Raw genomic sequence first — 12,748 nt, forward strand, 5'->3', positions numbered from 1 at the left:
GCGGACCTGAGAAGCTTTCCACTTAAATTTAGATACATCAAGAACAAGATCGAGGTCCAACTAGTTCAGTCAAGGCAGTAGGCGCAAAACTTTGGTGATGCCCCGTTTGCCCCGTTTTGAGGGGTTGCGGTTCATCCCTTACTTCGTAAGTCTGGCTGCGAAAGCCACTGATCAGGCTTTCAGATAGGTAGACTCGTCCAGTGTTTCAAATGGACCTGCACATAGGCAATCTGTTATTTCTACCAAAGTTCTCATTTCTCTGACTCTTTATCGCTCCCAGTGCAGAGATACACTTTCACGAGAATCATGACCGGGCCTTTGGGTGTTGGGATTTGGTGTGTAAACAATTTCATTTTCAGAGCGCGATAGATACCTTGCAATACAAAAATCAATCCAGATAAGAGAAAAGACAGAACATATCCTATTTACATTTCCCAGAACATCGTCCTCCCAGAAGACTTTCGCTAAACCAGCCCCCTTGCTTACGTGTTATAAACAGCAACATAGTCCACATACATTGGCCTACTATCCACCGTGGAAGCCACTGGCGTCGCACTCCCGTACCTGTTGTTCGGAAAGGCGCCTCCGATCGCCAGATTCAATAAGATGAAATGCCCCTGATGAACAGCCTGGTTCCAAGTTGAGGTCCCAACGGTACTTTCAGATACCGAATGAAACACGATGCCGTCTACGTACCAGCGTAGAACTTCTGGTGTTACGGTCCTGTCAACTTCGATGGTGTAGACGTGGAAATTGCCTTGGCATGGCGTATTGGGACATGCGCGATTGCCTGTGTAACCGCCCATGTCAGTACTCGTCCATGATGGATATCAAAACTTGAAGAAAGTGAACAAGAAAAACATCCACTCACCCGGAAGCCCATCCGTCTCCTTACACGGCCCCCCAGGGTTAACACCACAATGCAAGACCCCCCACACCGAATCAATACCATTGACATTCTCCATGATATCAAACTCTCCCACACTCGGCCAGTTCTGATAATTCCCACGATAACTCGCCCCTAGAGTCCAGAACGCAGGCCAGTACCCAATGGCTTCGGCGCCTTTGACGTCCGGCATGAGAATGCGCGCTTGGATGCGCATCTTGCCGCCTTCTTGGGCCATGAAGTTCGTGCGTTGGGTCTCGATTCGGGCGGAGGTCCATACCCCGGTGCTGCGGTCGCGGAGGGGAGTGATTTGCAGGACGCCGTCGCCGGTTAGCTGATCGGTTGGAGATGTTAGCTTCTGGTTTCTTCAAACTTTCTAAGGGTGAAATAAGTTTCCTGAGGCTGGGGCAGGTTGGAAGGGGGACGATATTGCGAAAGTGAGAGAGTGAAACTGAAATACAGAATATTTTTTTGCAATGACTGATGACTTACACGAAGATTATTCGGACTGCTGGTATATCTTTGAATCTCTCCTGTACCCCAGTTTGCCGGACCACCAGGATACGAAGTACCAGTGTCGATGATCCAGTTGCTCGTTGAAGGGAGGCTGTTGGCACCTCCGATGAAGTCTTCAGCCCAAGTGAGAGTGAAGCCAGAAATCGTTGGTGGTGCGGCGTTGATGGTAGAGAGGAGGGACAGGAGAATGGAAATCTTCTGAGTGGTGAACATTGTGGAGAGGGAGATGGGGCTGAGTTTGATGAAGAAGGAGAAGGAATGAAAGTTGAAGTTGGCTTTGGAGACTTGGAGGTGTTTCGAAAGCCTCCATACTGGAGGGAATTGGGTCTATCTTATAGAATTCATCGCCCAATATTCCCCTCCACCTCAGGACAATGCTAGGTGAAGAATGTAGCACGAAAGCAGATACATGCCCGGCCTTCTGAAGTGAGTTCAGATCCCACAATATTTCTTTTCGGGCCTTCAATTCATCTTCAATAACCCCATGATCGAAAGAAAATTGAAGGAGGTAACCCCCCTTTCCAAAGCTTCCTCTTCTCCACAGGTCTACAAAGGCAAAAGTGAAGCTATCGCGGTCTTACGCCGGCGTTCACTTTGTGCCTTCTGCTTTTGCACTAGGACCTGACTCCCGTTTTGTATATCCTCCGTTCCATGTGCCGGCATTTCTGGGACCTAAAACGATCAAGTGGATTGTGCGGGCCGATTTGATAGGCCCAAAGACCTTTCATTCGAGGAACAATTCGCTATCCCCGATATCCCCTCCTTTCCATTCATTCAGGGCTCCAAGCGCTGCCACTTTCTCGCTTGCGGGTAAATTCACACTGTGGGGGAAAGCCCTGTAATTTGGGGAAACCCTGCAAAATCGTCTGGGCCAGAAGTGCCTGGCGAGATTCTAGATCGCTGAACGACAAGCGAGTCATTCTTAGCGGGAGCCAGAGTATGTTTAGTATTATTCGAGGTGGGTTTCGGCTGCTAGCAATAGGTTATGGTGTAAGCTATGGAAACAACGCTGAGTCGTTTGTTGTAGCTGGCACGGGTACAATGAGAAGCTTGGAGTGCCATGACTCGTCTTTCTTGGGTGGTCCAGAGGAATGCTCTGGCGCCAGACCCAGACGCTGCAAAGCACAAATCTCAAGAGCAAAACCACTACGTCTGAAATCATAACTTTCGTCTATTGTAAAGCCTTATGGCTGAGAGCAATTCAACCATAGGTATGTGTCTCTCGAGGCTGGGCATTCATCAAAACTCCATAATGAAACTACCCCACCATTTTCCAGAATGAGAATATGGCCGCTAGTCTCTGTCGTAGACCCGGTAAATCTATGTGGTCTGAAAATAAAAAAGTTGAGTTCCATGAAGATGAAAAAGGGCCGATGGAGATCAGAGCGAGATTTGGAAGGACCTCTCTAGCCGAACGTTGAGATATGACCATCTTCGAAAGGAGGTTGACATCTCGGCTTCACCATGCCGGGGTGCCAACTCCAGTTGACGAGACAAAGCAAGTGAGCTTTGATACCTTTGTGATCAAACCCATGATTGGTTCATTGACCAATCTCCCCAGCCGAAGTCGAAATTCTGGAAGTCGAACTCATCCACTGACATCTATCGCAAGTCAGCATACATCCTCTGCCACTGCAATAGTTAACGTGCCGTATTGAAGTCGTTCGTGGCAGTCACTGCTCTGTTTTGAAGAACTACAGAGTTCCATTTATCTCCTGATGCTTTTGGCGTTGTGGTTTGCTTGATCAACGTCAGTAATCTCCACGCCACACACATCTTCCGGCTTCACTGACCTTTTCTGATCCCATCTGTTGAGTTTGCACACCAGGGAGAGCTCTTCTACATGCCGTAAGTACTCTCTCTGCGCCTCTTTGCATCACCTCTCTCATTTCCTCGATCGTGCCCTCAGCGCGAACACTCTGTAAGACAACACTCAGGGGAAGAATGTCTTTAAGATCGCTTCCAAAGTCCCCGAGCCTAGCTAGCAAACTGTGCAAAGTGTTCTCAACCGCGCGTGTTAGGCTATGTTTGGTCTGTGGAAATGACTCTTCGGGGTATGCGACATCGTTGGACGTTGGTGTGGGGGCTTGGTCAAACGACCGGATTTCGTGGCAGACAAGCAGCGCAGCTTGAATGATATCATTCTTGTACAGGATGTGGAACAGGTTGAGATAGTCTCTGGATTTGACGATACTAAGGTCTGCGATGGCAGGGTCCAGAGCATCGAGATGCGACAAAATTGCCAGTGAGCACCGCAGAGCTCCTTTTCGAGCCTCAGGAAATCGATGGACTTGTGGACTGAATACAATTGTTCGATATAAAGCCACCAAGGGACGACGGATCGACATGTCCAGCATTATGCTGATGAATAATCTATCGATTCGCTTGTTGTTGATGTTTGCACCACCCACATTCAAACCGCGGAATTGTGGAGGGAGAGAGCGAAGTGTCTTCTCTAACAGGTGGGCATGAGCGACAAGAGCCGGTGCATCCTGCTCCACATTCAGGTTGCCCCCGAGCCAGCTGGTGATATTTAGTCTGTCCTTCAATGATGCCGATAAAGCGATTTGTGGCAAAGCAGTCGTCCATGTCGTTTCTGATTTCCCCACTGGATAGTCAGTCATTGCTATTGTAAGTTCGCTGTCGTCGACGTTGACCAAGCCTCTGATGTTCCAGTTGGAAGACCTGACAGCTGCTGGCATGCCGGCAGCAAGAGAGAACTGCATATCAAGCTCCACAAGCGATGTCCACAGCTTCCTGCGCATCTCTTTATCCAGTTTTGACATCTCGGAGTATGTTTCAGGATCCTGGTGAAGTCCCATACTCATAGCCCGTCGAACAAGTGCCGCAGAATCCATCCAAAGATCATGGGTACTACAAAGATTTGCTTGCTGGGCCAGTAGAAGTAAAGTTCGAGTTTGAAGCGTATGAATGCAGGTGTTTGGCTTTCCGCGTAATCCATCCAACCATGTTCTAGCCATTTCGATGTTACGCACGATTTGCTCCTCGGTGAGCCGTCCTGTTGTAGACTGCTTGACTGCTGGATCATCTAATCGGCTGACAAGTGTTGTAGCCACCATAATCTGTGGCAGGACCCAGTCCCCTAGGTGTGAAGGGATACTTGGAGCGCCGGAAGCCTGGGCAGCGGCAACATCCTCGCACTCCTTTGAGAATGTTGGGATATGTAAGACACGCTGAACGGTTTCCCAGTTGAGAAATAGTTTGTTTTGAAGGAAGCCATAGAGCCACCCTTCAGGAACAGCCCTGAACATCTCAGTAATCAAGTGCTCTCTCTCAAAAGTCGTGAGAACAATCTTCGGCTGCTTGGGAAGTAGAGCTTTCTGGTATCCAGAAAGTTCTCGCATGATGTCTACCATGTCTGGATCTTTGAACCCATTGGTAATGAAGTTCTTAGGGTCTTCAAACTGATATAAAGTTAGCCATGAATGCTAAAAAAAATGAGAAACACTTACACGATCCATAATTCTCATCTTGTCTCCCGGGGACACATAACGTGACCTCTGACCTTTGATATCGAGTCTTCCTAACGTTGAAGAAGAGGCATACGAGTTCGCTATGGCTGAAGGCTGGGATTTCCCATCCGGATATCTGGTCGAGCTCGTGATATTAGGTGACTGCGGTCCGTGACCAGGTCCGCCCATCGCCTCGCCAATTCTCACCATCTTCTCCACCACACTCAGATTACCCCCAGTATCAAATCCTGAAGTCGTGTCTCCTCCTTTAGCTTTCTTCGCGGCAGGAACATCCTCTTCTTTGTCCCATGGTTCCCATCCATCCCGATATGAGCAATCGCTCCCACTCTTCCCTCCCTTCTTGCAACTCGCGCACGGAAACTCACGATCACATCTCAGTTTCTTGCTTCGACATCTCTCACAAGACTTGGTCGGTCTTGTTCGGGTCCGTTTAGATTGCCCCGCCGCACTCCCAGAAGCACTGCCATCCTTCCCGCGATCTGGGCTGGGGAGGCCATCACAACTAGGTGTATTCGGCGAATAGTTCGGTGGCTGAGAAGTCGGGTTGTAAGTATTGAAAGGTGGGTATGCATTTGGTGTGTGTCCAGTGTTATTGTTTGAACTTCCCGGCGTAGATGACTGAGCCGGAGATGGCTGCATCTGATACTCAGGCCGGAATTGAGATCGAAATTCAGCATGGGCAGAGCCATGGGTTGCTGCCGGTTGACTCGTAGACTGGCGATTGGATGCCATAGTCTGAGCGTAGAGTTCAGTGAGTATTTGGCCTACCTCGGTGTCTGGCATTTCTCGTAGCAGTCTAATTCTCGGCTTTGATGAAGAGATTCGGACCCAGCGGAGTCGTGGGCGTTTCCTTAAAGCGCCTGGTTTGAGGTCCGGAGAAGGCTTAGAAGCTATTGATGGATATTCAGGTCAAAATGAAGACTATTTTGTGTCGTAATGAGAACTGAGTTGGGAGACTCGATGCTCGGGGTGAGAAGTGAGATATTGATGCCCCGAAGCTTTCGGGTCTTCGGATGTCCGACGCGCGGACTGCCCACTCCGTGTTCACTTTTGGGTTACGTAAATTATGACACGTGATTTAACAGAAGATAATAACACATTAAGTAACTCTGTACGAGATCTTCCGGTTGGGCCTTAAATCACTTGTTTGGAAATGCAACTACTTCGAATATATCCTTATTTGCAATACTCACCATCGTTGTGTTGTGATTGATCGTTGAGGATGCATTTGTGAATACCGTTCTTGGCCGAGCTGAGCTGACGATGGGATGCAGGCAGATAAAAGTCTAATTTGTAAGGACGAGGGTAGCGATACTCTTCAGAATGTAAATTTCCATAAATGCATTGACATACATGTTGCTTATGATTGTCAAGAGCGGCCAGGCCATTTAGGTTCTGTGGGCTTGCGACTGATATAATAATAAGCGAGTTGAGCGTGCAAGCTGTGTTTACTCGACTCAGACCCCAGATTTCCTTGGTGATCCTCGGAACGCATAAAGAGAAGTTTAGCCCTGCTATCCAGCACTGATACTCTGATAAATTTGCTATCTTGGGAACAAAAACATCAGACTAGATTCTCAAGTTGTGCCACGTTTCGTCTCCAACCAGCACCCGAAAGTGGGCATTCTATCATGGATGCAGAAATAGCGACATCTGGATCCACGATTCGCTCATCACAACAAGACATTGAGAATTGCAATGGTAATTTATCAACCCATTGAACCGTTATATGGTAAAAGTGGGATTATCAAGGGTATAAGAACGGTTCTTGATGCCAAAGTCAGATTTATATGCCGCTGTGTTTTCCCCTAGTTTGATTGTCGTTTAGAAGATAAGCCATTAAAATAAACAAACTACTGATTCTGTGGAACCAACTCAATATTGTCCTCATAATGTGCGATATCAAAGTCCGACAAGTCGCAGTGATAGGCGCAGGACCTTCCGGAATTTCAGCTGTCCATGCGCTTGTACGAGAAAAGAGATTCGAGACAATTCGCGTCTTCGACAGACGAGATCGAATAGGAGGCACTTGGTGAGGACAGTCAAACTTCACGTCACTGACAAAAGCATTGCATAACTGACACGACCTTGGGTTTACGATGCTGAACCAGACGTGTTCCCAACAGCCTCACAAAATAATCCCCCTGGTCGTCAAATCCCATCAATAATTCCTGGTTTTGTACCACCATCGAAAGAAGACACTACGCGACGAACGGGAGTCTACAGTACACTTGACAGTAGTGTTGGCTCAGCAGTAATGGAATTCACGCATACTCCTTTCCCCAAGATATACTCTGCTGCATCTACAGAACGGTACGGCCACGGTAATCCAACACGTCCATATGCAGTGGTGGCCGGGTATCTCGAAGATCTCATTGCGTAAAGTCCATCTAGGTCGTAGCTGTCAATCCAAGTCTACAGTCACCAACCCCTGGCCGCTAAATGGTAGGTCTTATGAAAAGCATGCAAGGTTTCTATCAGCTTCGGATCTGGATCTCCAACCCATTTGATTATCTCAGCTTCTTTCAAACAGACAATTTTATTTGTATGTTATTGGTCTCACAATCTCCTCACTGGCATTCGTGATTTGAGAGCGGTATCTGAAATTGGAGGTACTCACCATATTCCTTGTGTATCGTCGCGTACGAAGCAGTGATGCAATGCTCCGAGATAAAGATCGTTCTAGATTTTAGTGTATGCAATGCCTGAACCTGGTTGAAGAAGACCAGATACTTCATCAAAGGTGAGTAGTAGCTCGGCCGGAGCGACAAGATGACTGATACTTTCGAACAGCAGAAAGATCACGTCAATTGCACCCTCACGTGCTTGAAAAATTTCAGACTCCAAAAGGTTCGCCGCTTCTCCCAGTCCCCGTTGGAGACGTCAAACTTGAGTATTTGAAACCTAATGAAGGTGCTTAAATAGGAAACTATATCAACCTGTGAGGCCATTTCAAAGTATCCTGATCGATGGTAATTGACTTTGGGCTATGTTTGAGTTCTCAATCAACAATGGAACAGTGGCGGCCAGTGTATTACAAAAAGTGTTGAGATGTCAGGCAAATTCTGTGAAGCAATGTGCAATGTACCGGAGTAGTACAAGAGTCACAGCATCACCATCGTTTCAGGGTACTCTTTCTTGAGCAGGAAGTGCAAACTTACAGGGACTTGCCTAAACAGAATTATCAAATACAGACGCACATCGGAAAGGTTGTGAATAGTATAGCATATGGCAATTATCGCCGTTTTACATGAGGAAATACACAGAATACGTGGTCATTGGTTCTTATAGTGTTTGGTTAATTCTTAGTCGAGAGGCAATTAAATTTGTCCACACCATGCTCAAAACCATCTGGCTGCATGTGCTTTCACTGCCTTGACACAAGCAGAACTAAACTTGAATCATAAATCTCATTCTCAAACTGTCCTGTTTCTTCGTCAAGTGCTTAGAACGGAATTTCTCGCTAGCGTGCTCAGTCGATGAGTCTTCAAGTGTCACGAGCCGAGTAACGCAGACCGTTAAAAGACATCGTGTACACCAGGATTGCAGACTGCCATTCTGTTGTCAGAATTCTCATACGAGAAGAACGGCATTTGTTACGAACAGTATCACAAAGATAGCGGTGAGGGCATGGCGGCATGGCCATTCGAAAATTTGGAAATGCGGTCTGGAGGAGTTGCGTTCTGATTGCCCTAACTGCGAGATATACTCATAAATCCTCGCTTCCTCGGCGTCTCAAGTACCAAGCTACTCTAACAACTTGAAACTCACCGGAGGTTATTGGACAGGGGACGTGACTTATCATATTTCCGTCAATCATTCCCCAAGATGCGCATCTGTCTCTTACAATCGTCCTATGATGACTGGCCGGAGGCCCCGTATGCTCAGGTAGACCACGTCACCAACAAAACAAATATCAATTGATCTGAAACTTTGCAGTACGATCCATTGGCCAGCCCAAGCCACTACATCTCCCTCGACGCACATGTCTTTGAGAATAGATTCATCTGCAAAGCCACAGCAAAGCAAGACATCAAGAGAGTTGTCGAGGAAAAGTTCGATGTGTACTGCAACTTCATGGTATGATATACTGTTGTCAACTGATCATTTGAATATTGCTAATCTCTCATTCCAGTGGGGTGGCGCAACCGGTCCAGTCGCAGGTGACGAAGAGTATGAACTTCTCGCTAAGACCGGCGTATTCATCATGATTCGATACCCACCCCTCTCCCTGCTCGACAAACTTCAATTCAACGACCTCTGCTCCAAAGACTCAAACCTACACCTTCCTAGCAACACGCCTGGGAAGTTTCCGAAAATATGCAAATACACGGACTCCTGCAGCTCCCACAATCTCCACGATTTGTGCCACAACGACAAAGAAGTGGAAGACAAAATCGTTTGGATGAAGAGTCTTGAGCCAACACGAGACGTCTTCACTCAGGACTACATATTTGGCGATGAGTGCTCAGCAATGGTCATCGAGCTCGGTAATGGAAACGTCATTGCGTTGACGCCACTCGAATACCTCTTCCCAAACACCAAAGACACCGAAGCCTTCCTCTCTTTCGAGAAAAAATTCGACGGTGTCGAGCAAGGAAAGGTCCTTTACGGCTTCGTGACCGACGAGCCTCGGCGCTCTAAAGTGCAAGCTGCTGCCATTGCAACTTTCAACGCCTGTCGAGACGGTCAGCCAGGGTGCTGGGCTAGTGTCGATATTCGATATGAGCGCAGCAGCGGGAAACCATACGTGATTGAAATCGGCAATTTGCCAGTCGTATTCTACCCTCCCCGGAATACCCTTGGCGACGATCTTGTCGTCGAGAAGACCTTTCCAGGAGGTCAGCCTGCACTTTTCGATCTCATGCTCCTCTCACGACACCAACAACTAGGCAAGGACTCGCCGCTGACAGAGCTGCATGGGACTGTTGAGGCGACAATTGATGCTTATGACAACTTCACCCGGAATACTGGCGTCACATATAATTCCATTCTAGACTGTCCGTATTACGCTCATCTCCGCGATATCTTCCTGCAAAAGTTTTCCTTTGAAGGACGAGAAGTCCTCGACTTAGGATGTGGAACCGGATGGTTCGGCCGAGCACTTTACGGGAGAGGTCAATCACCAGCTTCACTGACAGGTGTTGACATCTCAAAAGGGGGACTTAAATTTCGACAGCGTCGTCTGCTTCGAAACTTTCCAATTCCTGCACCCAGTGGAATTCAATGCCACCGTCGCGCGAATGTTCCAAATTGCATGCAAATCCGTCTCCTTCACAATCGCAGACCTTTCTGAGACGACGATCGAGAAACACCAGAGAGAGGTTGGCTTTAGACAGTTCAACTTGATGGAAACTGTCAGAAGATTCGGAACGCCGCCGGGCTGGAAACTGTTGATGAATGAGAAGCAGGTGTCGTATATATCGCCGACGACAGGAGAGGAGAATTCGGATCTGTGGTTGCATTTCGAGAGAGACGAGGAATGGGTTCCAACTGTTCCTAAGATTGATTTCGAGACCCATCTGTTTGTGGAATAATAAAACCTACTGGTAGAGGTGGTGACCCGAAAGTCAGTTGCGTCAAAGAATGAATATTGCTAAGTTATTTTCGCCTTCACTACGTGGGCTTTAATCCCTCAACTCTCAAATTCTGAGTGCATCAGTATACTCGACTTCAAGCTCCATGATACTGGATACACCTTCATCCCAATGTTGACATTTCAGTTCCCCCCACTACCTACCATCCCTCGCTTAACCCATGTCCACAAAAACATCCGCCAAGCACCTCCCCAGGTGTTTCGCCCCCAACACTCCTTTCAGCTCCAGCTCCAGCCCCATGTCAATACACCCACATCATCTAAACATCCATCCAATTATACAACGCTTCAATAACGAGCAAACACTCCTCATTGGCTATGCATTGTATTTCTGTCTGCTTACTGCGTTACACGCATAATGTCCTGAACTGCACCCCTGAATCTCATCGCCTCATGAAGCACACCGAGTATCAGTATCCACCACTCTCCAAGAGGGGTATATACCTCGTCGTACCCACTCATATTACCTCATCCATAATATCGACCCCAATTTCAAGCTCAATCACAAAACATATAATCCCATAATCCCACAACTCAACCCTCACATTCCCAAACTCATTCTTGCTCAAAACTCATATTTTATTCCACCCCCCAGGGAACCACACCCGTATTCAAATCCAAAAACACCGCACTCAACACTCCCACCCATCAACCACCATGCCCAAGCCACGACCCTCTCCCTCCTCAACCCACCGCCCCTCCTTCCTCTCCCGCCACAGCTCCCTCTCCTACTCCCCGGATAGCTGCGAAGTCACACCTCTAATACGAGGCAGCAGTCTCAGTGAAGACGAAGCACGACGCGCCTACCGCCGTGGGAAATTCGTCGGTCTGTTTCTCGCGTTGGGTTTTTTGATTGTTATGGGTGTGTTACTGGTTGTTTTTGATGTTTTTGTGCTCAAAGTCGGAAGGGGTGGTGATGGTGACGAACGCGGAGATGGAATGAGCGTTACGCTTCAAAATTCTGGGAAGAGTATGGCCGGTGAGTCCTGCATTGCTGTCGTCCTTCTGAATTTTAGCTTTTGGTTGCATGCTGTTCTAGTCATCTTTCTCACCCGTTTGCTCTACCACTTTGTTGATTTTCAATGAGACATGCAGTGCAGCTTAGCGAACGAAGTAAAAATTACAGTCGTTCAATCGTCTTGGAGCTTTGTCACGCCGACTTCATGTTCACTGTATTTCCCTGTGTCGTCGAAAAACAGAAGGAGAGCCAAGGACGAAGCAGAATGACATGTTTATCTTCCTTTTCTTGTCATGCCGTCTGAGACCAAGCGGGTCAGCTGCGTCAGTAGTTTCGACAACATCTGTGAAAAGGAAGAGTTTATAATGGTTCAACCAAGGAACAGAATTCAGGGCAGACAACTGGCTGACGCTCCTCACTTAAATAGCACCGGCAATGGGTTCAAGCTTCACTGCTTCTGGCAGTGTTTCTTACTTCATTTCTAGGATCAACAAGTCCGTCGGTCGCCTAACAGAGCGATAGCCAGAATAGAAAGCTGGTAGTCTGGTCATCGAGTGCCTGCTCGACCCCAGCTTTCTACCTAGTCTCAGTGGGTGATTACTTCAGGTCAATCATGGAAGAACCGGATTATGATACGATTGGTGAAAGGGGAGGAGTATGGATAGTCCAAATCGAAGGCGTGTGCTGTGGATAGATGCATCTTCTGCGTCCTAGAAGCGGATGATGGAGCAAGCATGGTGTAATAAATGTGAAAAGAGAAATTCCTCTGAGTAAAGGGTCGGATTTTGGTCCCGAAAACTGGGAGATATTAGTCCTCACTTCAGGTGCGTGGTATTACAGACGATTTCATTCTTAGGAGGTCAAAACAAGCGTATTATTCATCACGCTAAGGATCGACGACAAGGCGGAGGCCGGCGCTATCACAACTCACGCCCAACCTCCGAAGCTGGATGCTGAAACATCTGGCACAGAATAGAAGCTAGACATATATACAACTGAACTCAACATCATATTTTGCGTTATTCACCACTTTCTATAGCACAACAGTTCTTTTCTTGCAAAGAGAGCCAGCACCAGGCTTGTTCATCAAGTCCTTCAATGATTGGCACAAAAGTAAAGTGCTGCTCAAAGTCCTCCAAAACAATGTCTCCTTTTCCTAACATGTCAAATAGCGATTTTCTATCGATGCCTAAAAGAACCTTACATGATGCAAAGTACGAGTTCTGAAGTATGCCCAGCTCCCAATTATACCTGCAATTGCGACGCTGAGGCACAGAACGATAAACTTTGCAACATTT

At 47.5% G+C, this 12,748-nt stretch overlaps 4 protein-coding genes across 4 annotated transcripts; 2 read left to right on the forward strand and 2 right to left on the reverse strand.

Annotated features, from left to right (window-relative positions):
* Positions 1–482: 482 nt before the first annotated feature.
* ONS95_010726 (uncharacterized protein) lies at positions 483–1,615 on the reverse strand (the record flags this gene model as incomplete). Its single annotated transcript, XM_058504346.1, has 3 exons — positions 483–790; positions 872–1,220; positions 1,379–1,615. The coding sequence occupies 3 exons, from the start codon at positions 1,613–1,615 to the stop codon at positions 483–485; spliced, it is 894 nt and encodes a 297-aa protein (XP_058361060.1).
* Positions 1,616–2,926: 1,311 nt separating this feature from the next.
* ONS95_010727 (uncharacterized protein) lies at positions 2,927–5,679 on the reverse strand (the record flags this gene model as incomplete). The annotated part of the gene is made up of 4 exons (XM_058504347.1): positions 2,927–3,004; positions 3,053–3,142; positions 3,196–4,827; positions 4,876–5,679. The coding sequence occupies 4 exons, from the start codon at positions 5,677–5,679 to the stop codon at positions 2,927–2,929; spliced, it is 2,604 nt and encodes an 867-aa protein (XP_058361061.1).
* Positions 5,680–8,724: 3,045 nt separating this feature from the next.
* ONS95_010728 (uncharacterized protein) lies at positions 8,725–10,433 on the forward strand (the record flags this gene model as incomplete). Its single annotated transcript, XM_058504348.1, has 4 exons — positions 8,725–8,784; positions 8,836–8,976; positions 9,032–9,987; positions 10,076–10,433. The coding sequence occupies 4 exons, from the start codon at positions 8,725–8,727 to the stop codon at positions 10,431–10,433; spliced, it is 1,515 nt and encodes a 504-aa protein (XP_058361062.1).
* A 716-nt stretch (positions 10,434–11,149) lies between these two features.
* ONS95_010729 (uncharacterized protein) lies at positions 11,150–11,578 on the forward strand (the record flags this gene model as incomplete). The annotated part of the gene is made up of 1 exon (XM_058504349.1): positions 11,150–11,578. The coding sequence occupies one exon, from the start codon at positions 11,150–11,152 to the stop codon at positions 11,576–11,578; it is 429 nt and encodes a 142-aa protein (XP_058361063.1).
* Between the last annotated feature and the right edge of the window lie 1,170 nt (positions 11,579–12,748).

Source organism: Cadophora gregata (assembly GCF_030347475.1).
Source record: "Cadophora gregata isolate MNR1 chromosome Unknown scaffold_4, whole genome shotgun sequence".
In the NCBI taxonomy this organism is placed as follows: Eukaryota; Fungi; Ascomycota; class Leotiomycetes; order Helotiales; family Ploettnerulaceae; genus Cadophora; species Cadophora gregata.